At 52.4% G+C, this 23,059-nt stretch overlaps 1 protein-coding gene across 16 annotated transcripts in view; it reads right to left on the minus strand.

Moving 5' to 3' along the window:
- Window positions 1-23,059, minus strand: part of DLGAP2 (DLG associated protein 2) — a 699,343-nt gene that overhangs the window by 420,522 nt on the left and 255,762 nt on the right. For 2 of the 16 annotated variants that reach the window (XM_072812944.1, XM_072812940.1), the window contains exon 1: window positions 22,428-22,870. The exons of the other annotated variants lie outside the window; for them this stretch is intronic. In XM_072812944.1, coding sequence (XP_072669045.1) covers window positions 22,428-22,461 — 34 coding nt within the window. In that variant the 5' untranslated portion in view covers window positions 22,462-22,870. Of the gene's footprint in view, window positions 1-22,427; window positions 22,871-23,059 lie in introns of those variants that run through there. 16 annotated transcript variants of the gene reach the window in all.

Raw genomic sequence — 23,059 nt, forward strand, 5'->3', positions numbered from 1 at the left:
AGCCTCAGCAGAAAACAGAAAAGCACTTGAAAGATTTTGTTTTTTAACCTAGAAAAAAAAAGATTAATTACTCATTTTCTGTACGAGAAGTGTTTGGTTTCGCCATCACCGATTCACGTTGGACCCACCTCACTACTTCCAAGTGCAGTTAGTGGGCTGGGAAGAAGTCAGCTCTCTGCATTATTCAAGGGGAAATGGCTGAAATGATTCAGCCTTCGATGGCAGAGCTTGAATCATGTAGAAAACGCTCACCCTCCCTGATGTCTGGAGCTCCCGGACATGGCTGAGACCTGTCCCCCAGGACCCCTGCCCCACGGGGTGGAGAGATCAGGCTGCCCTCCCCTCACCCGACCTCCACGACGCTCAGATCTGTCTACTACGGGGCTGAAACCAGTCTGTCCTCCCTCGTGTCCACAGGGCCTCAGACACCGCTAGGCCCCGAGCTGTGTTTTAAGCATGAACATGCCCAGCCCCAGAGCAGGTGCCTGTAATGGGTCACTTTCTGTGCCTACATGGCTGGGCCCCACGCTGGAGACCCCCCAGAGCACCAGTCTCCATGTTGCCATGGATGTTATTGGTTAGAGGGGTTCACATTTACGTCGGTAGACTTGGTTTACATCAGTAGACTCGGCTAAGGCAAATCCCCCTCCCCAATGCAGGAGGGCCTCATCCAATCAGTTGAAGGCTCGGGGAAAGGCTGAGGTTCCCCAGAAAGAGAGGATCCTGCCTCCATGGACATCGGGCTCCAGCGGCAGCACCAGCTCTTCCCTGGAAGGCCTCCCCTCCTGCCCTGCAGACTGCACACCTGCCAGCACCACAAGTCCCTAAAGCAAACCTCTGTAGGGTCTGTTCCGTGCCCTGAGCTGCACAGGGAAGAGCGGGGCTGGGCTGAGACCTATGTGAGGACATGCCCAGAGCCGAGCTGCCTTTCTGTCCACTGTGACTGCAGCCCGCCCTGAGTCCACTGCCACAGGGGTGACTTGAGCTCTCCCAGCTGGGCCTCCCACCCCTCTGGCTCCAGCTCTCTCTCCAGCCTTCTGCAGCCCTGAGACCTGGTCCCCAGTGTGGGCTGGGTGACACCAGCGGTAAGGTGCAAGCAACAGCTCAGGTGGCCTGGCCTCTGCAACAGGGTCCCTGGAAGAGTCCTGACCTCCTCCGAAGATGTGTCCCCCTGTGTGTGGGGCAGAGCTGGCACAGGTGGCCAGCCAAAGACCCTTCCTTCTACAAGGAACGCCCTGGCCACAGCCACAGCCTGGGACTCCCAGTACTTCTACCCCCTGCATCTGTGTAAGAGCACAGCTTAAGAGAGAGGTGAAGCCGGGTCATCTCTTGCGCAGGCCAGTCCACACCCCACACAGGGACACACTACAGCATGTGTGGATAGGAACAGGATGGGTGAGACTGGGAAAAATGGTAATGTAGGAGCTCCTCATGGGAAAATTGCCAGGAATTCCAAGACGGAGGCCGCAGAACCCCAAGCCCAGCCCAGGTGACATGGGTCGGGCAGTTGGCACAAGGGGATAAGTGCCTGCAGGCCGACCAGGGCCCTCTACATGGCCTGATGAAGCTGGCTGTGTGTGTCTCCAAGGAGGGAGGACACACAGAGGGCTGGGCTGCTGGTATGGGGTCCACACTCCACTCTCCGAGGCCACGTGCGCTCAGTCATCACAGACGAATGACTGGAAAATAAACCTCAGCAGGGGAGCAGTTGGTGCAAAGAACCGTCCGGGGCATACAGTGTGAGGCCTGAGGTCTCAGGCTTTGGAGAGAGAGGTGGGGGGGTGGAGGAAGAAGAGGGGGAGGACAGAAGAGGATGGGAGGAGGAGAGGAAAGAGGGGTAAGGAGGAGGGGGAGGAGGAAGGAGGAGGAGGGAAAAGAGAGGGAGAGGAGGGGGAGGAGAGAGAAGAGGGGTGAGGAGGGGAAGGAGGAAGAAGAGGAAGAGGAGGAGGAGGGAATCGAGGGGGGAGGAAGTGGGGGGAGGAGGGCAGGAGGAGGGAGGGAGGAGGGAGGAGGACAGGAAGAGGAGGGGGAAGAGGAGGGGCTGGGGGAGGATGGGAAGCGGGAGCTGGGAGGGCCTGGACCCGGGCAGGAGATGCAGGAGTCATCAGCAGCTCCTCCAGAAAAGGTGCACACAGAGCTGTGACCTCAGTCACAGGGGGAAAGCAGGTCAACCACCAAGATTTCCCCGTGTCCATGCAGATGGCACGGAATACTAGAAGTGATGACACGGACGAGGAAAGGAAACCCTCTGACATGGTTTGGCAAACTTTCAAAATTTCTGTCAACGAACCAACATGGGCAGGGATGGGCACGCACACAGAGACCGGATGTCCAAGAGCTGGTGGTCCACGCAGCAGAATTACAGATTCTCCCTGTTTCCTGACAACTCTACTGGTTGCAGGTTGCGACAATGAGCTGTGATCATCAGGAAAGGAAATAAAGCTCTGCCACCAAGGACCCTCGGCTGTGCCCCCTACCAGTTCCAGATTCTGCGCCACCCTGGAGGATCGTCGTGTGTGTATCACAAACTATGTCCACAGGCGGGAGCCCCAGTTCCGCCTTTGGGGCCTTGTCTCTGGGGTCCTGGCGATCCCACGGCCCTGGGCTTTCCCAGTGTGATGTTCACAAGCCGTGGCGCTCCGCTTCCCGTCGGTGGGGATGCTCCAGCTCCGCCGCTGTCCCCCAAGCCCCAGGTCTGCAAGCCACAGGCCAAGCTGGAGACCCTGCAGGGAGCCGGGTCCACAGCCAGCCCTTGAAGCTGCAGCAATTATTGTTTTGGCAAAGAGAGCTCGGAGTTCCCAAGGAGGGAAAGATCTTTCCAAGACAGATGGCTTAGATCAGTACCCTGGTCGTTGGACGACTAGTTTCAAACCACGTTTGGGGGGGAGGGAGTCTGCATGGGCTTACCCACAGAAGCCCACCGACGGGAGCCCCCGATACATACACAGTGATTTTCCCTACATTTGCTCTTGTACAAAACTAGAAACACAAGTCGAAACAACAAATACAAAAAAGCCAGCGTCCAGGATGCCCTGGGGTCAACACACATCTTGCCAAAGCTCTAGTCTCCGTAGCCGCCCCCCAAGCCCACGAGTGCTTCCATGCAGAGCCCCCTGCACTTGGCCTGCAGACCCTCACACCCCTGTCAGCCCATCTGGGAGCCACCCCTGCAACCTGCTGGTGTGGAGGAAGCCACAGTGTAGACCCTGCTGGGACGGAGAGGCCTGAAGGCAGCGAGGCAGCCCAGACTCCCTCCTTCTACCCCCCAATGACCCCAAGAAGCACCCCAAAGCCGCTGGGACGGGACAGAGGGTCAGCGGAGCCTCCGCTGCTGAGGAGAACCTTCGCCACAACTGTCTTCAGCTCCCGTGTCCGGTGGAGTCATGGCTCAACACAAGGCAGTAATCGTGGGACCCGAGTCGGTGAGCAGGCTGGCTCGCGGGGATGGCCTCCACGCTGCCGCAGAGAGACACTCGGCTTCTTTAGGGTGACAGAGAAGCAGAGTCTGGACGCGTCTGCCTACGTGCGTATGGAGTCCTACTCGGCCCCAATAAACAGCGTCCTGCTCAGCCAGGCCCCTTCCCCTGGGCCCTCCCCCCTTCCTCGTCCCACTAACACACAGTTAATAGGAACGGCACCTGCAGGCCTGCACTCGGCACACATCCCTACTGTCGGCGCATCTCTGAGCCCACCCAGGCTGCGAAGGACCTGTACCCTCCTGCCTGGCGGCGGGTGGCAGATCCGTGGAGCCGGCCACGGGGGTCGGGGTGAGGTGCCTGCGGAGGCAGGTGGGCCACCTCAGGCCCACTCGGCCCGGCGCTGGAGGGCACATGTCGCCGCTCTGCCTGGGCCCATGGTCATCACGGGGGGCATCATCCCTCAGGCAACAGCATGCTCGCTGGGGTCACCAGGGAAAAAGGGACCTTTGCTTCCATCAGGAGATGCTCTGCTGCCTGGCCCACTGGGCGGAGCCACAGACCGAGGAGGAGGGCGAGCCCGGTGGAGCTAGGCTGGCCGGAGAGATGCCAGAGGAGGCTGGGCTAATGTCCCAGGCTGCCAGGAGGCACTAACACCCAAGCGCTCGCCGCCCCCTCCCCCGTTTCTCAGGCCCAGAGACAGACATGTACTTCCTTAACACCCAGCTACATCGGACTTCCCAGCAGCATCACTGGCCAACTACCATGAAGTGGAAATAAGCCAATGTCACACGGAGGAGAGGCCAGCTTTTACAGCTGGCTGGAGGGTTCTGCCCAGGGTGCCCCTCCACACCCTGCCCCGTGTGCTCTCTCGACCTCCCCCAGCAGGCAGACAGACAGGTGGACACAGAACATTGGGGCCAGCCCGCAGCAGCGGGCTGGTCCCAGAGGGCTGGGACCGTGGCCACCTCATCATCCCCACACCTGCTACTACCGCCGCGGAACCAGGGAGGCCTCGTGGCAGGACTGACGGGGTAGCACCCCCAGCTCTGGAGCAGCGTGGGGATAACGGGACTGGGAGGCGACAGCAGACCAGTGGCTCTGTCCAGGCCAGGTGACAAGGTCACAGGCAGCAAAGAGAAAGGTTCAAGGAGCACACACACAAGACAGACCACAGGGCACAGAGCACAGAGCACAGGGCAGGGGTGTCTGAAGCACAGGGCAGGGGTGTCTGAGCACAGGGCTCCAGTGTCTGAAGATGCTGGGGCCTCGAGGAGGAGACTAGAAGATGGGATGTGAACGTGCACACAGCAAACACCGCGCCCGCGCATTCTCTGGTCAGTGCAATGACCATGTCCAGCTCTGGGAGCCAAGCTCTGGCCATCCAAAGCCGCATCAAGGCTAGCATTCAGTTCCGGGGTCCAGCTTACTGGGATGACAGATGAGATGAAGAGCCAACGTGGGAAAGAAGGAAGATGAAGAGGAGCTGGAGAGAACACTGAGAAGTGCCTCCACCCGGAGCAGACCTGGGCCTGGGCAGGAGTCGAGCCAGCAGGCCTGGAGGGAAGGCAAGGAAGGCCCGGGTCGGAGCCGAAGACAGTGACCAGAGGAAAGACTCTGGAGCCCGTGTGTGAGAGCAGAGCACTCCTCAGCGGTGGGAAAGGTCGGACGCGCACACAGGTGGGATTTAAGGTCCCGAGCCTAGATGACACAGGAAGGAGGATGCCCTGGGGGGAGGCGTCGCCTCCTGCCACTCGTGCTTGAGACGCCATCAAGAAGGCCTGAGCGGAACATGCTGGCAATCACACCTGGTCGGCCAGACAGCGGAGTTCTTACTAGTTCCAGGGAGACCTCCAGAGAGTACAAATGTTGCTTTAGTTTACAACTAAATACAATACTTTCACCAGCCACTAGAATCAGACCTTGTGAGGTTGAGAGGAGAGACCGCAGAGCCCTAGGATTTTGCATTTTGCCTGGAGCATGCTCCTTTATTAGCCACTGAGACACATGAGTCACTTTCTATTTTAGGGAAAAAGCCATTGAGGTACAAAATAAGACTTTTTTTTTTTTTCGTTAAGGTACATTCAGAGTTCTGGTTTCTAACTTTGAGAACTCGGGGTGATTACTAAGTCGTGCACTGATGCTTGAATGAGATTAATGTTCCTAAACTGTCCCTTTAATGATCTATTTTAGGAATGTGCGCCCCAACAAAAGGCTAATAAACACCACACAAATTGTCCCCGCTCAGTCAACTGTGAAAATCTGATTCTCAATGATTCGTGATGTCACTGTAATTACAAGGGAAATGGCCATTTCTAAATTCTTACTTATGATATTCATAAGGCATTAATAGATGTGTACTTTTTGGAAGAAATGAGCTCAATTCCAAATATTCAGAGTATAAATTTGGGTAATGAAGTCAAGACAAACTTTATACAAGAGCTAAAATGACCTCACAGTCCCTATCACACCCGGTGTATCCTACAACGGAGCACAGCAGAATCAGGAATAGAAGACGCTGCGCTCACTGCCACAGGCTCTCCACAGGGGCTGGGCTTGAGCATCCCGCTGACGAACATCTCTGAAGGAGGAGCCACGTGCCCACCACTGGCCTTCACCGAGGGCTGTAGAGGGCACGGAAGCGAGAACACAGCCTCAGCCCTCGTCTGTGTCCCCCAAAGTCCCTGATACAACACCCATGTGGAACATTTCTTTTAAAATTTAGCATACGCCCCTCCAAAAGTGACTTCCCTTGAGGTAGAGAGAATTCTACAACAAACTGTATTTCTACTAGTAAACCTGCAGTCAAATCTCATAACTAAGTAATCAACTGTGGTTGAGATGGATCTTCTTTTTCAATAAATTTTGATATATATGTTGTAACATTTTAATATAGTGTATCATAAGTTATAACAGACCCTTTGAAAAATAAGTTTAATTTTTAAAAAAAAGTCTAAATGGGGGATCCCTGGGTGGCGCAGCGGTTTGGCGCCTGCCTTTGGCCCAGGGCGCGATCCTGGAGACCCGGGATCGAGTCCCACGTCGGGCTCCCGGTGCATGGAGCCTGCTTCTCCCTCTGCCTGTGTGTGTCTCTGCCTCTCTCTCTCTCTCTCACTGTGTGCCTATCATAAATAAATAAAAAAAAATAAAATAAAAAGTCTAAATGAAGAAGACTAGCAAAGAGCACCTAATTCCACCCTACCCTCATTTTAAATGGCTTCAGGAGTTGCTAGTTTCAATTCCGCTTTTCCCCTAAATCAAGTTAGTCACCATTGATCATCTCCCCAAAGTGGCATTTTGTTCTTGCCAGTTTTTTTTTTAATCTAGGTAAAATCTTACAAAGAGGAAAAAAGTATTACAGTCCTCTTGCATTATGAATGCCTCTGGTTACCCAGCAGTCCTTAAATAAGCCATTTTAATCTTTTTCTAGGAGACAACCCATGGATGGAGACAGATTGACACAGCTTGGAGCCACCATTGTGCCGAGCCTCACATGTGCCAAATGTTGATTCTTTGGCAAGTGTGTTCCAGAGACATGCGCTTCTCCTTCTGAGTGTAATTGTCCATGAGTATGTTATTAGCTTGCCCCTGAGAGCCACAGTGTCCCTCAATGTAGACAGAATATTTTCTCTACTAGATCCCAGACAGCTGCTCCCACTCTTAACCAGATCTAGAATATACTATCATCAACCCCTGCAAAAAAATACTTTCTTAAAATAAAGGGAATATAGAAGTGTAAAGACCAAAAATAATCAAAGAATGGAAAGAAAAAATAAGTTAAAAATATTTTTTCCTATTTTGGAAAAATATCCATGAAATTGTTTTTGAATTATTGACAACATACTTCAAGTATGGTTTTCAATCTGCTACTTGAGCTCTATCTCCAAAGGATTAAAATAAAAAGTAATAGGAACGTGTTTACGCAAACAGCATATGTAGAAGATGTAGAATGTAGAATGTAGAAGACTCTCAATGCAGGGGCGTCTCTACGTGCCAGGCATCATGCCCCTCTCACAAGAGGGGAAGAAAGTCCCATTGTCTTCTACTCCTCGAAGTGTGTCTTCTGACACAATCTAGAGGTTAGTGAGCATTTTCCTGTCATCCTGATTAGGGTTGGAAGGCCCAGCAATAGCCTTGAAATGTGTTCACTCTTGCAGACTGGGAACATCTTTGCTCACTATTCTTTTTCTCTTTGACACTGTGGATGGCATCCACTTCAGAACATGTGGCAGTGTTTTCAGTTTTACAAAGTTCCTAATGCAGTGGGCAGCCTGCACACACGAAATATTCAACAAAGCATGAATGAACAGAATGGAAACAGTAAGAAAAGAAACATACTATTAGGGATTTTCTTTTGAAATACTTTTTATTTATCCTATCATGAATCAGAAATTCCATGACAAACAACAATGGCTAATATGATCACTGAGCTGTGAGGGGACCTGTAAGAAGTACCCATGGATTAACATTATCTATATCCATACAAGGTGTATGCTGCTGCTATTATTAATGCGGTCATTATAACTATTTCAAGAACTAGCAAACATTTAAAAATGTAGCAGGTTCAAACTTTATTATTCCAATTGTGAAAAAAAGCGCAACAACGTATTAATGCAAATTTAATTAGATTTTGTAATCATCTCCCAAACAAAGCTTTGGTTTAAATTTTAATATACCAAACATAATACCTATATATACAAATTGAAGCAAGTTAGATATAATTTTATATTGCTAAACTATCAAGATATCCATGATTTCCCATTTTCAAAAACATTCTAGGTCTAGGTATTTAGAATTCCAGTCAATATATTAGTTCCTTAAAGCAATAGTTAACACAAGATATGTCCAGTGCTACAAAGCAAACTGGACAACCTCTCAGAGTGCTGTGTAAATGGATGTGACCTAATATAAATGTGTCACTTAGAAGTTATAGTTTTTATTTTTTTATTTTTTATTTTTTTGAAGTTATAGTTTTTAAAACTTGATAATATTAGCATCTGTGATCCGTAACTGGAGCTGAGGGAACTCTGGATCCCAAATGCATAGTGAGCAGAGCACGTACCCACTGCCAGGAGCCTTTTTGAAGCAACCCGAACACGTTCAGCACCAAGGACAGAGCTCGGTGGGCATGGCCTTTGGGGTCCTAGGATTTTACAGGAAACAAGGAGTTATTCCCTCCCTAGTATTTATCTCTCTGTGAGCGTGAGGCTCCACAGCTGACGGCAATTTCCTAAGCACGACTAGTTCACCTTCCTAAACACATCCTTCATGAGAGCCCTACATGGAAAGTGGCCATACGAGCTTTCTAGGGCTCTTGAGGAAGGAGATCAGCCCCAGGGGAAGTACAGCTCTGTTTCCCTCAAATCAGGCATTTGCCTCACATGGCTGAGAGACTTTATGAAGTGTTCACTGTGTGCCGAACAGCAAGCTCAGCATTTTGTGGAAAACAAGGCTGCACAAAGCTCTAACATGGTCGTGCGTACCTAGGACATCCAAGTGCCGGCCTGCCCTGCCATAAGAGACTGCTCCAGGCCACATGGCGGTAAGGTGCAGAAGCTCAATCCTGCCCTGGCTGTGGTCATGCCTTCAAGTCCCAAACCCATGTTCTTAGCCAGTCTCTCTCTCCCTCAGGCCCCAATTTATCCATCTACAAAATCGGAATAATAACAATGTCACAGTATTAACAATAATGACAATAATGCCACCCCATACTAACATGAGGTGAGAGATGATGCATATCCACCTGTTTGCTAAACTGTCCCTTAGCCACCTCCCAGTCCCTCACAGCACCAGGCAGCACTGAACGCCTTCCCCATTGTCTTCCAGCTTCTAGTGACTTCTGTCAATTCTGGTATAAAAAGGCCAGCTGAACTTCAAAGTCCACTCGAAAGCTACTCCCTGTGTGAAACTGTCACTGATCCTTCAGACCCAAATTAAACTGACTTCATGTCCCATGTCCCTGTTGCACTGTGTTCATACCTTTGTTACAAACACTTTCCTGCTTGCTGTGTCTTGCTATTTATGTCGATGACTATCTTCCACACTGGATTATAACCTCATTCAACATATGAATCATATTTTAATTGTCTCTGTATCTCCATCACCTAGGAGAATTCCAAATTCATGGCTCATAGAAAATGTTCGAAAAATAAATTCATGACTATTAGAACTTACACCCTTGTTGAGGATCCTAGCTAGAGGAATAAAATCACAAATAACAGAATACAGTTGCTTATAAAGGCCAAATGAGTGTTTAACACACCATCTGTTACTCAGTAGGTGACTGATAACTTCTGCTACCCTGATTTTAGGTCTTTTGAAACAGTGTCAATAATCTAGAAGAAACTAAAGTATCACTACTACTTTATATATATGTGTATATGTATGTGTGTACGTATAGGTATATGTATGTACATATATATGTATATAGTACTTGAGAAAATGAAAAAAAAAATGAGCCACAAACTCAGAAAAAAATATTTGCAAAACAGGTATCTCATGAAGGGCCAGTATCCAAAGAATTCTTGAAACTCAACAAGAAACAAACAGCCTAATTCAGAAATGTACAAGAGACCTGAACAGACACCTCACCAAAGAATGCATACAGATGGCAAATAAGCATATGAAAAGATGCCAACATCATACATACAGCTACTCTGGAAGACAGCCTGGTGGTTTCTTGCAAAGCTAAGCATACTCTTACCATAGGATCCAGCAATTACACTCCTTGGTAGTTACCCAAGTGAGCTAAAAACTTATGTCCACACAAAAACCTGCACACAAATGTTTATAGCAGTTTTATTTATAATTGCCAAAACTTCCAAACAATGAAGATGTCCTTCGGTAGGTGACGGATACATACACTGTGGTCCATGCAGACAATGGATGTTACTCAACACTAAAAGGAAATGAGCTCTCAAGGTGAGAAAAGACATGGAAGAAATGTAAATGCACATCACGAAGTGCAAGAAGCCAATCTATAAAGGCTACACACTGTCTGACCCCAGCTCTGTGACATTCTGGAAATGGCAAACTATGGAGGCAGTAAAAAGGTCTATCAGTAGTTGTCAGGGTTGAGGAAGGGAGGGATGAACAGGCAGGGCATAGAGGGTTTTTCCGGCAGTGAGATGACTGCGTGACACTATAATGGTGGACGTGTGTCTTCATACGTTTGTCCAAACCCATGGAGTGCACAACAAGAATGACCTTAATGAAAACCTCTGGACTTTAGTCAACAATAACATACTAGTGTTGGTTCATCAGTTGTAACAAAATATACCCCACCAATGCAAGATGATAAAATAGGGACAACTTGGTGGCAGGGCAGGCGGGACAGGTGGAAACTCTGCTCTTTCTGCTCTTTCTAGAAACCTAAAACTGCTCTTGAAAATAATTTATTAATTCTAAAAAAGCAAATGCTAGCTGCTATCATTATTAGCATTATGCTAGAGGAACAGATGTGCTGAAGCAGGAGAAAATCCCTGGTGTGCCAGTGTGTGGAGGTGGCTGGCAAGGTGGGAACTTATGAGCATCCCCAATTCAAATTTCAGGAGGAGGTACAGAGAGGATCACCTGCCCAAGGACCCAGTGGCATGACCTTCAAGTGCAAAATCATGCCCTGGAGTGGGAAGCAGCCAAGAAGGCTACGCGACAATACCCTCTGGACCTGTGAATGAGTCCGCTGCGTGGGGGAGCTGCGGAAACAGCCACAGGCCCACTTTGATTATCTGGGAAGAACCATCCAAGAGAATGCACATAATGCTTGCCTTTAGTGGAAGAGGCAGTTCTGATCAATTAAATCATATGGAGACAGCTGAGTACCCTCGGTGTGAGGCCAGCATCTCCACAGGAACAGTTGGGCAAATACCTTAAAGCGTTCCATGAGACCGTTTTTTAGTACAAAGCTTGGATGTGGAATTCTGGCAGATTTCCCAATAAATGTTGCACAGCAATGGTCAATCTAAAAACTGAGTGTACATCATCCCAAGCCTCACATGAGCATGCAAGTCAATGTCATCGTCATGATGACATTACTGATGAATGGATGGAAGGAGGCCCAAGAGGGAGGAAGTGCTTCTTGGATGCTGCAAGCCTGGGAGACAGTGGAGCCGAGTTTATCGGATGCTGAACTTAGACCTGATGACCTTCTGCTAGAAGTGTCGCCCTGCAGTGACTCTCCGAACCCAGAATGTGACTCACTGTCCCAGCAGAGGCTCAACACCACTACCATCACCCAGCTCCCAAAGCCACGGTGGCAACAACACAACTGCACCCTAAGACAAGTTCTTACTGAGTGTGACGGGCAGACCTGTGCCCCCCAAATTCAAGTGCTGAATCCCTAACCACTGCCCTCCGCACTTCAGAATGTGGAAATAGGTCTTTACAGATGTAACTGGATAATACAAGGTCACAGTGGAGTCAGGTGAGCCCCATCCAATCACTGTGGTCCTTATAAAAGGGGGGCATTGGGTCATGGATCCCCACATCGAGTAAAGACATAGGCAGAGGTGGGGTGATGTGCCCACACACCAAGGATGCCAGCCAGCCTTCACGGGGAGCTCACCCTGCCAACACCCTGATCCTGGCCTTCTAGCCTCTGGAATCCAAGAGAACAGATTTCTGTCATTCAAGCCCAGGTCTGGGGGGCTGTCACAGCTGCCCTGGGAGATTAGTGGCCTCAGGGTGAGGAGGAGCTATCATTTATTTCCCCAAATCTACAAACTACTAGGAAAGAGACAACAAATCTCTACTGTGCATCAGGAATGAAAACTGCCTACTGGTCAGGAGCACGCACACACAGTTCTTCAGTCCATCCCTGATGGGGAGGGCTGGCAGGCCAGGGGGCAGCGTGGGCATCAGGCTCCCCTTCCCAGATGCCTGGCTGGCCACTCTCCCCACAGGGGCCAGCAGGCTTCTCAGTCCATTTGCGGATTTCCGAGAGAACCCTGCTGTTAAGCTCTCCTACTCCCTTTTGCTGTTTGTAGGAAGGCATGCTAGGTCAGTCATCAAACCACGCTGTCTTCAGATGACCCACACACAACCATGATTGAGAACTTGGCCCTGCACCCTCATCCTGGGTTCTTTCCAAAGGAAGGACAGCTCTTCCCCGCCATGGGCGCCAGACAGAGTGCCGTGGGGTCAGGGACCAGCTTTGTCTTCCACGGGTGCTCAGGCTCTTCCTCCAAGAAGCACCCACAAGGTAACACTGGCAGGAAACTGAAGCATTCAGTAACTGACTGTGGATAAAGACCATGGATGGGAGCTCCAAGGCATGGCAATGTCTACTGCTGCCCTGATCCTGTCTGTGGGCAGAGCTGCTGGGAGATAAACAGCCTCCTGTCCCCTTCCCCCACAAGACATGAGCAGGAATAGTGGGGGGATGGGCAGAGGAGACCCCCCCTGCAGGAAGAGCCCCCAGGAGATGCTCCCACGGCCTCCAAAACACCCCAGGCAGCTCCTCCTGGGCCAACCGGGGAGCCACACACATGGGCCATCCCAGCATCCAGCTTGAGTCTCCCATCCCTCAAATACCTAGGCACAATGGCCCATATCTACTTTAAAAAGCAACCTGGGGATCCCTGGGTGGCGCAGTGGTTTGGCGCCTGCCTTTGGCCCGGGGCACGATCCTGGAGACCCGGGATCGAATCCCACGTCGGGCTCCCAGTGCATGGAGCCTGCTTCTCCCTCTGCCTGTGTCTCTGCCTCTCTCTCTCTCTCTCTGTGTGACTGTCATAAATAAATAAAAAAAAAAGTTAAAAAAAAAAAAAAAAAAAAAAAGCAACCTGACTGGGCAGCCCAGGTGGCTCGGCGGTTTAGCGCCGCCTTCAGCCCGGGGTGTGATCCTGGAGGTCCGGGATCGAGTCCCACATTGGGCTCCCTGCACGGAGCCTGCTTCTCCCTCTACCTGTGTCTCTGCCCCTCTCCCTCCCTCTCTCTCTGTCTCTCATGAATAAATGAATAAAAATCTTAAAAAAAAAAAAAAAAAGCAAACGGACTGACAAAAAGGCTGGAAATCCCCCCATAGCTTTGCACCACCCACTCACTTGAGGAAGAGTCTTCTGTCTTTGCCATGCCCACCAAGATGCGTGGTCTTTGCAGCAAGCAGCCCTTACTAAACTCCAGGTCTTTTCCTAAAGGAGTAACGTGGTTCAGGTCTGGGGGGCATCATCGGAAGGGGGAAGAGGAGTGACAGGTGCTAGCTGACACAGCGAGGACGTGCTTGGCATCTGCGGTCCCCTACACCCAGCTGCAGGGGCAGGGCTGCTGGGGGCATCACATGCGTGCCTGGTGGGACATCCAGGAGCTTAGGCTCGCCACTGTGCATCCACACAGGGTCCCAGCAATGGCCCAACCGTCCTCTGGGGACTGTGGTCCCTCCACAAAACAGTGTAGAATTGCACCGAAGTAACATAATCCCAAAGGATAAACTAGATGACATCGCAAAACTCACACCACACCTGATCATCTGATTGCCAGAAAGCCGGATGCTGGGACCCTCTCTTCCTTTCCCAAAAGCAGGATGCCTGCAGCCATTTCCCACTGGAGTCAGCAGCAGACCCCGAACCACGGCCATGCACAGCTCACCCCAGCACAGGGCATCTCAGGAGCTGACGGCCATCTGGGCTTCCTTATGGTGAGAGGGCCCAGGCAGGCGGCCCTGACCAGGGGTCCCGCCCACCTCACCACCTCTGCACACATGTCTGAAGCTCAGCAGGCAGGTCGGCAAACAGTGTTGCACTGCAACCAGAATGATGCTGTGCCGCACGCCTTTTGTGATGGTAAATCCTAAACACACACGTGGGTGCATTTGCTTTCCCTCTGAAGGGTAAATGCACAAAAAACAAGTGGAACTGGGTGTGCAGAAAGAAAAAACAGCCCCTGTGTAGACAAGGTAAAGGGTCTCACTGAACAGTGGTGCTGTCAGGGCTGGGAACGCTGCATGTGGGCGCGCTCTGTGAGCTGTCCGTGGGAGCCTCTCGTCCGAGCGCAGTTCCCGCTGCATGCAGGCCTCGCCCTCTCACGCCACGTGCCAGCGTGTCCTCCACATACCAGTCCAGGTCCCAATATTCCTTTCACAGAAAGAAGATGCTAATGCTGCTTGGGGGTAGGGGGCGGGGAGGGGGGGAACGGCCACAAAAAGATCTTCCAAATGTGCTACTTCCTGGAGGTCAGTGTGTTCTTCTCTTAAATTCTGAGCACAGGAACGTGTCTTTGCTCTTTCCTCAGTCACACATCCCTACCTATATATTTTAATGCTGGTATGAAAATACGTTTATTGTAGAAATTTCTAGAAACGAAGATGTCATGCCCCATGTGGTCATCACAGATGAACACACTTTAACACTATGCTTTCTTAAATGCGCTAGCTACAAAATTGTACAGTTCCACACAATTCAATACGGCAAGTGATTCGGCTATTTTTTTTTTTAATATCCATTATGGCTTTTAAAAATCTCAATATTTATGGTGACTTTACAATGGGAATGGGAATTGATATACCCCTAAGGCAGGAGAGAAAAATGATTGCAAATAATTTTCCTGGGTTTCTATCCAGGAACTGTTTTTGAAAACACCTCGAAACCAAATATTGCCTGGATTCAAAATAATGGCTTTGCGATCAGCTTCAGCAGCGGACTCTCTCCTTTCTCAGGTGATGTGCGTCTCTGGCATGATGATCCTGATGGTGCAAGCTCAGAGCTACCAGCGGAGAGCGGTAAGTAGTGGAAGAGGATTAAAAATCACAACGTGTCACCCAGAAACTCCCTAATTAAATTAACACAGCAATAGCCATTCCCTGAGAAATCAGCACAGCCCGGTCAGCAGAGGACCCGCCAGGCAGCACACGTCCGCAGGCACGCACACAGCTTGCCCAACGTCCTGCGGCCCTGGCGAGCACGCGGGTGTTCCTTCGAGCACCAGCCCAACACCTGCCCGTCGCCCTGTGGGACACCAGGAGCCCTGGGCAGTATGTGTTCCGATGCAGCCTTGGTGAGACTCCGCTTTTTCAAGATGGCCTGGGGTCAGGACATCCATTGAATCTGATCTGTCGTTAGAAGGAAGGCAAGGTGAGGTCACACCACGCGTCTGCTCGGCACACCCAGGGCCTCGGCTCGTGAAGGCAGGAATGCGGCCAGGCCCTCCCAGCACCATCCTCGGGAAGCTCCACAGCGAAGCAGAGCAAACGTCCCATCCCCATGAGCGCTGTCAGGAGGACTCAGGACTTCGGCATTGAAGAACATTCGTACGTTTGAGGCAGGGACAGCAATTTCAGCATGTCAGGCAGACACTTGGCCACTTGGGCAGGATGCTCACGGCCACAAAGCCTTAGCAATCCTATGGTGGAGCCTGGAGAGACAGCCCCCCTGCCAGGGTCATACAGGGAACGGAGGGGAGGAGGCACACAGATGCGTGGCCCGGGGCAGACGCGGCGGCCCATGGGTCCCGGCCCGTGTGGCCCCTGCCAGCACCATGCAGCACGGTCGGAGGGGTGTCCACATGCCAGCGATGATGCATGCCACCCCCGCCCCACCGGGTCCATGCTCAGGTCCCTGTCACCCCATTTGGCTCCTGCAACCACATCAGAAGAGCACCCAGCTTCTCTGAGGAATCCCTTCCTTGGTCAAATAAGGGGGTGAGTGAGGATATTTGTGTCACTGCTATATACACGTGCACGGAAAACGAGTAGGGAAAGCACCTCCGTGCGAGGTACACACGTGCGCACACCCAGAGCCTCGGTGCCCCATGCTGTCCCTGTAAGAGGACAGCATCCACACATGCATTCAAGACAGATGAAACCCAGAATCGAACAGGTGGAGGAGAGTAAGCAGGAAACACGGCAAGTGGGGAGAGCACCTGAGGCACCCAACACGGAGCAGAGTCTCGCAGAGCTTTAGCCCCTCCAACGTCTAAGAGCAAATGGTTTTGCTGAATCGGATCCTGGGCAACATGCACTCAGCCCAAGCGCCGCCCCGCTGCCTCCAAGAGCAGCTGCAAGGGGATCAGAGCAGCCATGACGGAGGTGCCCCACGGACAGAGGAAGGGGAGGCACTGGAGAAGCCACCCATGATAGTCAAGAGTAATGGAGAGAGCACAAGTGGTTATTTGTGTTAAGATTTCCTGAGGCTTCGAGCCAAGTAGTGGTTACTTCTCTTACCCACTAGGAAAAGGTGACGGGTGGATCCAGCTTCACACCCAGGAGATGGACTGCAGGCCCCGCCACCACCCTCTCCACCCCTGCTCCACAGCTGGGCCATGGGCAGGGGACCAAGGCCACGCACGGCCAGTCCCCGGCGCCGGGAGGAGGCAAAGCCCACTGCAGGAACCACGTCCGGACCTTGAGTGTCCCCTACTGTGGAGGCAGACTCCGAACATCAGCCGCAGCCCCAAGGGGCAGCTCAGGGTGGCCAGTGGGTCCCGCTCTTGGGCGTGAAGGCACATGGGCCCCGTCCCGGCCATCAGGAGCTGGAGACCAAGTCCCTCCATCCTTCCTCGGATGGACAAGCTTGTTCCCTCACCATAACTGGCTGGGGGGGGGGGGGAGGGAGGCAGGTTCAATCCACCCCCACCTCTCCTTCTGCGCATGAAGGGAAATTAGAATAAGAAGAAACGTGAGCCTTTTCCCCCAGCTGTGTGTTCGGAGTGTGAGTCCACAGGATGGACCACCGCATCCGCCTGCCCTCTCGCCACCGCCACTCACCGGGGACATGTGCCATAACACCAGGTCCTTGCCACTCATTCTGGGCAGCCTGCGAGCCATGGACAGCGGAAGAGGGTGGCTCCTGCGGTGCTGTGGGAAATGCACGTGCCTCCCGTGCACCACAGAGCTCCTGGGGCTCCTGGGCTGGGCTACGTCCTCTACCACTGGGGCTCCTGGGTCGCAGCTCACAGCTGCCGGCCGCACTGTCTCCCTTCCCCGTAACCTGCCGCCAGTCGAGGAGGAGCCCCGACACCTCCATGAAACTGCCTCCTCCTCCACCAGGAAGGCCCGGGGAGGCCTGTGCCGGTCTATGAGTCAGGTTAGTACAAACAGCACAGCCAAGAAACGAACAAGACGTCTCAGAACCAGTCAGATGCTCCTGCAGTGACCTCAGGAAGCAGCTTCAAGATCTGCGGAGACGAGTGGAACACGCACAACCTCAGAAAGATGTGTTTGCAAGTACGACAAAAACACGTGCAAAAGCAAATGCGTGTTTATTGTACTTTGACCCGAAACCCTTGCTTCCATCCTGTGGCTGCAACTGTGTCTGTGTGGCTGCCCGCATGCCTGCGTGTCTGTGTCTGTGAGTGTGAGTGTGCCGAGGTCCATCTGCTGAGAGGCCGCCCGCCCGAGGCCACGTCCTGGCTCCCACTCAATCCAATGGAAAACCCGGAGATGAAGCCACATGCCGTGCCCCAGGGCACTCGTCAAGCACCAACGTTTGGAGGGCCTTTATTTAGCATATTTACGGCACGTAGAAGCCTATTAAACATAATGCTCCAAAGATGACCCATCACTATGCATGAGTGCTGCTGTTTTTAACAAAAGACAGGCCCATGGTAGGAAAACAAACGCATAGGGAGACAGAACAGTGCTCGCTGTCTCGCCAATGTGTCCAGCCCATTGCTTCCTCCAGAAACTGGGGAGTCCAAATAAAAAACTCCCAGTCCCCGGCACTTACGGGCAGTGGCAGAGGCTGAGCAGATGGGCCGTGTTCCTCTCTAGGACCCTCCTTCGTGGAGACAAGCTCAGGGTGGGAGGAGGGTGCGCACGTGTGGGGTCAGCATGCTGGGGCAGTCCTGGCCCCCACAGGATCCCCACACACCTTCTGTGCCCTAGCTCACCTGTGACCCACGCTCGCCTTCCTCCGTCCCACACAGCCAGCGCCTCCTCGCGGAGCATGGACAAACCAGCATGGAGACCAGAGACAGAGCCACCGCGTTCTCATCTGCAGAACACACACGGGTGTGTGCAGGGCCTACGTGTTAGTGGCTGGGGGGAGCACATTACTACACGGTCATTCGGGACACATCCACAGAGGCAGCAGCCCCAAGGAGGGACCCCGTGCAGCTGGCACCTCCCCTGCCAAAGGCTCTAGCTGGTGACAACTGAGGGACGCCAACTTACCAGAAATCCTAAACTGAAGGACCTGACTGGGCAACCTAGTGCTCAGCTGGAGGCCCTCACATGTCTATCGTGCAAACCCTGAGGGGCAGTGTCTGGGCAGCCTGGTCCAAAACCTGCATGCAGGATGCCCAGAAACTGGACAGACGGGCCCTGTTGGAGCCACCCACCGTGTGGAAGGGACATATGGTAAGGGGCATCATAGTGAGCACACGGGTGCCAGCGGGGGGCATGATGCAAAAGGGACAGCACCACAGAGCTCGCTGCCTAGAAGCGAATGTGGTCGAGGAGAAGGAGGTTTGCACGTTTTACAGGTTACATAAGGAAAGTGAAGCAGATGTGGCATGAGAGTCTCCACGGCCCCATCAGCACCCGTTGGGGACAGTCTCCTTCGTCAGCCCCCCGCTGCTGCACAGGGCAGCCACCCCAAACCAGCAGAACTGCTGGGCCCCGCACACCACACGCAGCCTGAAGACAAGGAGGTGCTTCTGCACCTGATGCTCAATGGGAGCCATCCATAGACCTGGGCCCTGAGCAACCAGGGTGTTGCCTACACCCCTGACACAACACCCCGTGGGAGCCCTCGAGGCAGCTGTGAGATCCCTGCCCCTCCCTCTGCGGTTCTCAGGAATGAACCCCGCAAGGTGCCACCCTTTATATGACTGGCCCGGAGGATGGCCGACAACCTGCAAAGGCACAGAACCTGGAGGCAAAGGCACAGAACCTGGAGGGGTTCCCGGGGATGCCCGGAGCCCGCGCTCTAGACGCGCAACCCGTAAAAGCAATTGGGGACTCAAATGAGGTGGTTCTGTCTCTTTAACAACCACATCCTTCAGTGGAGAGCCAGAATGGAGGTCTCGGGATGTGAGGAACCTGCAAAGTGTCCGTGAGCATCTGTGAGGCCATCAGACGAAGAGAAGTCAGACAGCAACTGTTCCCATGAGTGTGCGAGACCGTGTGCACCTGCTACAGGCAACCATCCGTAACATGAGCGTCCTCGAGGCCCAGAAGTGTGCAAATAGCAGAAGCTCTGCTCCCCTTCCCCTCACTGAGAAGCAAAACGCATCGTGCCATTCGATAAATGACAGACACAGAAGATTCCTGCCAAAATACGTCGCTTCTGATCCCCGTCGGATGCAGAGCCTTTTTATCAAATCCATGTGGACAAGAAGGCAGTTCCACAATAACTTGCTTCTAAATAGAAATGTCGACTTTTTTCCCTGATGCTAGTCAGATGAAGAATGCTAATTTTACTACCAGTTATTATCTCGAGATAATCATGAATAAGAAAGATAACGACCCCATGATCAAATTTCTGGCAACGGCTGTATCTTTGAAAATAACTTACTGAGTCAGAGTTTCAGACACAAGCCTTGGTGGATGCTGGGTATGTGCACAGATGCTGGGAGATGAGTAACTTTGTATTTTAAATGCAGAGGGTGAATAAAGGAAGCCCCAATTAGTGTGTGGAGGTGTATTTATTCAGAAATACCCTGTACATGTTGTACACGGGGTCATAATGCACATTGTGTGGAGGTGTCTGGTTTTATCTCAAGACCCACACATGGAGGAAACTGTAAATGCACAGCACCCATTAGAATTTTGTTTCTGCAGGTCTTGTGCTACATGCAACGCTCTCCTGGGCACTCCCCCCGCCCTGCCCCTCAGGTGGGCTCTCTGAATCAAGCGTGTGAGCATGTGTGCACGCGCACGCACGTGCGTGGTCACTGTACTCCCCCTAATGAGCACCGAGCCACTGCACCACACGGAGGCTACCAGGAGAGAGGACATGCTCTCTCAGAACTGTCCGTATAATTGGCGGAGCTCAATTTCCATGTGTGCAGCATCCTGAGGGCTTCCACCCCGTCTGCATGGACACTGTATTTTGGGGGGGTGGGTGGAGAATGTCTGTGAAATCCACTACCGCAAAGATGCCCTCATTTAGGAAAAAAAAAAAAAAAAGCAAGCTCCCAAATAAATGTTTAAATGAAACGGATGTTGCTCGAGAAAACAAAAAGTGCTTGAAGTTATTAATGCCGGTTTAATAAAATTAGAGCGGACAACTGAAGCTTATCTGCCAAATGCACAATATCCTCAAAAGGCATTCTGGCCTGACTGGGAAAGATATGACGCTGTCACCCTGGAGGACTGGGTGTTCATCTTGCACTGACATGTTTCCAATCTGAACACTGCTATTCCACTTATTTTCAGGTTATTCACTTTTGCTTTAGCCGTAAATAAATTGAAGTAAGTCGCTTAAGATGCAGTATTCGTCGCCTGCGAACACTTCCTGGATGAGGCGCTGCGGATGGCGGAGAACCAGGCTGGCTGGACATGAGCCTGCCACCCGGGTGGGCGTCTGCTTTCCCCTCACGGAGACCTTCTTACACGTGTGGCCTCCCCCAGGGAGACCCCACACGGGCCCCCACCGCTGGCCGTGTCTGGGGGAGCGTGCCCCTCTGCGGACGAAGCCCCCGCATGGGGAACCGCATTAGTGATGAGTGGTCCTGGGCGAGCACCTGTTGCTAAGTACAGCATGAGTCACGAAAAGCCAGGAAAGTCCCACTGACTTGTTCTATTTTCTGAACAAATTGAAGGCCACAAAATATTCCACTGTAACACGGAGCCTGCCTGCGGAGACGCAGCCAAGCTTTGGGGACAGAATTATGAATGAAATAGTCAATATTCACCTACATATGGGCAAACCAATAACATCCTAGTGGACATGCTCAGTCTGCAGGAGCATAATATCCACATATAGGGCGTCTTGGTCATTTATAACAGCAACTTTTAAAACCAGCTACTGCCTACATGCCTGAGTTGATAATAGAATCCCTTTCTTGACATTCTTTTTCATTAGAAAGGGGCAAACCACTACTATTTGGAGGCGTGAACAATTTTGCACAAGGGAAAGCAAATTTTTAAAAAATGCCAGCAAAGCAAGACAAGAAGCATGAAAAGCAGCATCCTCAGGGAACAGCTCGTGCTCGTCGCTCAATGCACCTCATCCCCGGGGGACAAAGTTGCCTCCGGTAAAGCCTCCATGGGGGTCAGGGCTGGAGGCCCTGGGGTCCGAGCCCCCTCCCAGAACGTGTGCTCTATGGCCTCACAGGAAACCTCAGCAATTCCCATTCCTCTCCTCCGCTGTCACCTCCCAGGGAACAGAGGACAGCCACTTGCCAGGTACTAAAGGCTAGAGTCTCTTGCCTTTGAAGAGGTTTCGGTTTTCAAGGCACACAGGGCAGGGGCCGAGCACCTCGCCAAGAGCTTTCTCCTTTCTTTCAGCCCCTTTAATGCAGCTGATAAGCGGCACTGAACCTCCCCCCCCCCCCCCCACTAGGCATTACAAAGGAAGCTTCCTCCACAGGCTCCTCTGTCTCCCTGGCTTGCATGTGAAAACACAGGTTTTAACTGCAGGTCCCTGGATTTACTCAATCCCACAGGGATGCCGGAACCAGCAGCCTGGCCGCTGCGTCTCTGCTGTAATAAATGGGAGCGCCCAGAATAGTTCCTGCATTGCAAACTGCTCTGGTATTCGGTCATGGTCGCAGTAACGGTGACTGGGGACCGACCTCGTGCTCTCAGAATGACGGCGCTGTAGTTGAGGACCGCCAGGCGGACCTGTGCCCCCAGCCCTCCGTGGCAATGAAGATGCTCCCTGGATGGCAGCGCCTGTCCCCAGCTGCGGCCACAGCGCCTCTCGAGAGTGGAGTGCTTTACTTGGGGGGGCAGAGCCACCCGGGCCGGGAGGGAGGGCAGCGAAGCCCGCGGTGCAAAGTACGGAGAGGCAAGCTGCTCCCGGAGGCAAGCCAGCCGGGGGCTAATCGCCGCTGCTGTCTACCCGAGGCCACCACATCCGTGCAAGCACACACCGAGGCAGAAAAGTAAGAAATGAGTCATCCTGGACTTACCGAGGCAGGACTCCCGCTGCTCGGCTGGCAGCATCCAAACGCGAAGAGCCGGCAGCTTCTCGGCAAACGCGGAGACGTGCGCTCAGAGGAAGGTCTGAAATCCTGGGCACAGGAGAAGGCCGGAGGCGACGGAGCGTGTGCCCGAGGGCCCGGCCAGTGTGAGCCGGGGCTGGCCGGCCACGGGGCTCTGCCAGACAAGTGCACTGCAGCACGGTGGCAGAGGATTGCGATGCATGTCCCATATATTCAAGCATAACGGAAAACATGGATCTGGAGTGCGCTCCATGTGGACGTGGGGGCCGCCTGGCTCGGCGCAGGCAAGGGAGCCTCTCTCCCCGTAATGGAATTAGCCATGGAGACGGATGCCTGAATTCCGTGCAGCACCGTCCCCCAGGACGTCAATTATAGAAAGCAGGTGCATCTACCTCCTGTTTTTTCAGATAAATGTCTATAATCTCATTTCACAAATGATCCCTATTTAGACAGGAGCCACCTATTGTGATGATATCATTTGCTCTAGTAGCCATAAATGGACAACTTCCTAGGGAGCGTCACTGCTCTGGCGACACGGGTCTTTATAAACGTGAGTGTGCGTGGCGTTTGGAGGCCCGTCCGCCAGGCAGCTTCTACTC

This window comes from Canis lupus, chromosome 36, assembly GCF_048164855.1.
Source record: "Canis lupus baileyi chromosome 36, mCanLup2.hap1, whole genome shotgun sequence".
Classification (NCBI taxonomy): domain Eukaryota; kingdom Metazoa; phylum Chordata; class Mammalia; order Carnivora; family Canidae; genus Canis; species Canis lupus.